The sequence below is a fragment of the Myodes glareolus genome, chromosome X (assembly GCF_982192425.1).
Source record: "Myodes glareolus chromosome X, mMyoGla1.1, whole genome shotgun sequence".
Lineage (NCBI taxonomy): Eukaryota > Metazoa > Chordata > Mammalia > Rodentia > Cricetidae > Myodes > Myodes glareolus.
In genome coordinates this window covers 92,376,422-92,378,320 of record NC_142053.1, presented here as the reverse complement: position 1 = coordinate 92,378,320, position 1,899 = coordinate 92,376,422, and the positions used below count along the sequence as shown (strand labels likewise).

The 1,899-nt window shown below is 45.6% G+C and overlaps 1 protein-coding gene across 1 annotated transcript; it reads right to left on the bottom strand.

The window, feature by feature from the left end:
- Positions 1 to 1,686, bottom strand: LOC125410347 (melanoma-associated antigen B4-like). Its single transcript, XM_085684428.2, has 2 exons — positions 1,641 to 1,686; positions 1 to 1,521 (listed from the first exon to the last, which is right to left on the bottom strand). Exon 2 carries the CDS (start codon positions 1,470 to 1,472, stop codon positions 333 to 335), a length of 1,140 nt encoding a protein of 379 aa, XP_085540554.1. The 5' UTR covers positions 1,473 to 1,521; positions 1,641 to 1,686; the 3' UTR covers positions 1 to 332.
- Positions 1,687 to 1,899: the final 213 nt, after the last annotated feature.

Here is a 1,899-nt window from a genome sequence, read left to right as displayed (position 1 = left end):
CAACCAATTCCACATTTTCAGGAAAGTTATTGTTCCAATGTCACATTAACATTTTAAAGATATACCAGATTTTTTTTAATAGCCAAACTCTTGGTCTTAAACATGAAAAACACCAATAAGTATGTCAGGCACAATGTTAAGAAGCAGATTATGATGCAAGCTAATCCTCAATTCAAGGAACATTTACAAAATAGCAAAGAAAAATACATATATTTTCTCATGTATTGCATAAAGATAAGATACAAACTTTATTATTTCTAGCCCAAAATACATTTCATTACTTGAAAGACTGACTACTCTTCAGCACAATGAAAACTATATCTCAAATTCAACTAAATGTGGGAGGAGCTGTGAGCCATGCACTTGCGATGATGAGCCCTAACTTCCCTGATATCACTGATATCAACAGCATTACCAGGCACAGCTGTAAATCTCCGTGCTGCTCTATTAGCCTCATCAAGCATAGCCTCTTCATACATAGTAGGGAAGAAACTGGGGCAAGTATTATTGATCTTAGCTACAACTTCCAGGACTTTCATCTTGGTAGTTTCAGCATAGGCTCTAGGACCCCACCTGAACTCATAGCGTGGGGGGTCACTGCCAAGAACTTGGCGGTATATCACATAATTTTCCTCCACCAAATCTTTGGTGATGAACTCCCGGGGCTCCCCAAAAATTACATGACTCTTCCCAGGATAAATCCCCACTACTTTCAGGAATTCCCAAACATCTTCCTCAGTGGCACGGTTCCCCTTCATGAAGATCACACCCAGGAGGGTCATCAGGAGCCCCGTCTTGGGCAACCCAGAACTGCTACTCAGACTTCCCTCGGTGGAGAGACCCAGCTTGCCCACAAGCATATATGACTGAGAACTGGGATCTACTTCTTTTAACTCAAGGCCAAAGACCAACTCCAGGCGCACAGAGATTCTCCTGAGGATCTCAGTGAAGTGCACCTTGTACTTCCTGCTGATCATCCTAAGCATATCTGCCTGTGTGAAGGGCTTTTTCACCTTAAATTTCTCCAGCATGAACTCTATCAATACATTGGCCTTCCTGGTCAGAGGATCTCTGCGCGCAGACTGAATGGCAGCTGCTATCTTGGAGGCACGAGCACTTCTTTCATCATCTGCCACAGAATCATTGGCACCAACATCAGAACCCTCAGCACTGACAGCACTTGTCTCATCAGCACCTGCAACAGAAACCTCAGCACCAGCATCCGAACCATCAGCACCAATATCATAGATTGAGCGGGGCACATCTAACTCAGGAGAGCCATGGGGCATGGCCTCCTGAGACCCCTGAGGAGTGCAGCCTTCAGGGGAGCTGGGGGCATCCCCCTGGCCAAGAGGGGGCGATGTTGCTTCCTCCTCTGCAGCGGGCTGAGCACCCTGGAGATTCTGGCTCTCTCTCCGAGTCTGCTGCCTTTTGGCCCGGGAGCGACCCTTGCTCTTGTTGCCCCTAGGCATGATGAGTTGTCTCAGAGGCAGCAGGCAGGAGTGCTGTAAAGGCAGGTATCTGGAGGGAATAGAATAACACTATGAATGTCATACCATCACTGGGTAGTGAGAGACTTCCCTTCAATAAATGAATGCCACCTCCTCTCCTTTCCTCGGGACATCTTTTTGGGTACTCACGGTGCTCTGTTTTTTTATGGTTATTATCCACTTCCTACGAAACCTGTGGAGGAAATCAGATTGTGTTAGGGCACTGCATTGCACCCCAGGTTATATCTTCCTAGTGAGAGAAAAGCATTTTCATTAGCGCCCCATTTGATAAATTTCAGGATCCTCTTTATATTCAGAACCCTCGTGTGCATTTTTAATTAAGTCTGGATCCCCACTTTTCCCTGCCTCTCTAAACTTAACATTACAACTTCACTAATAACACACAGGT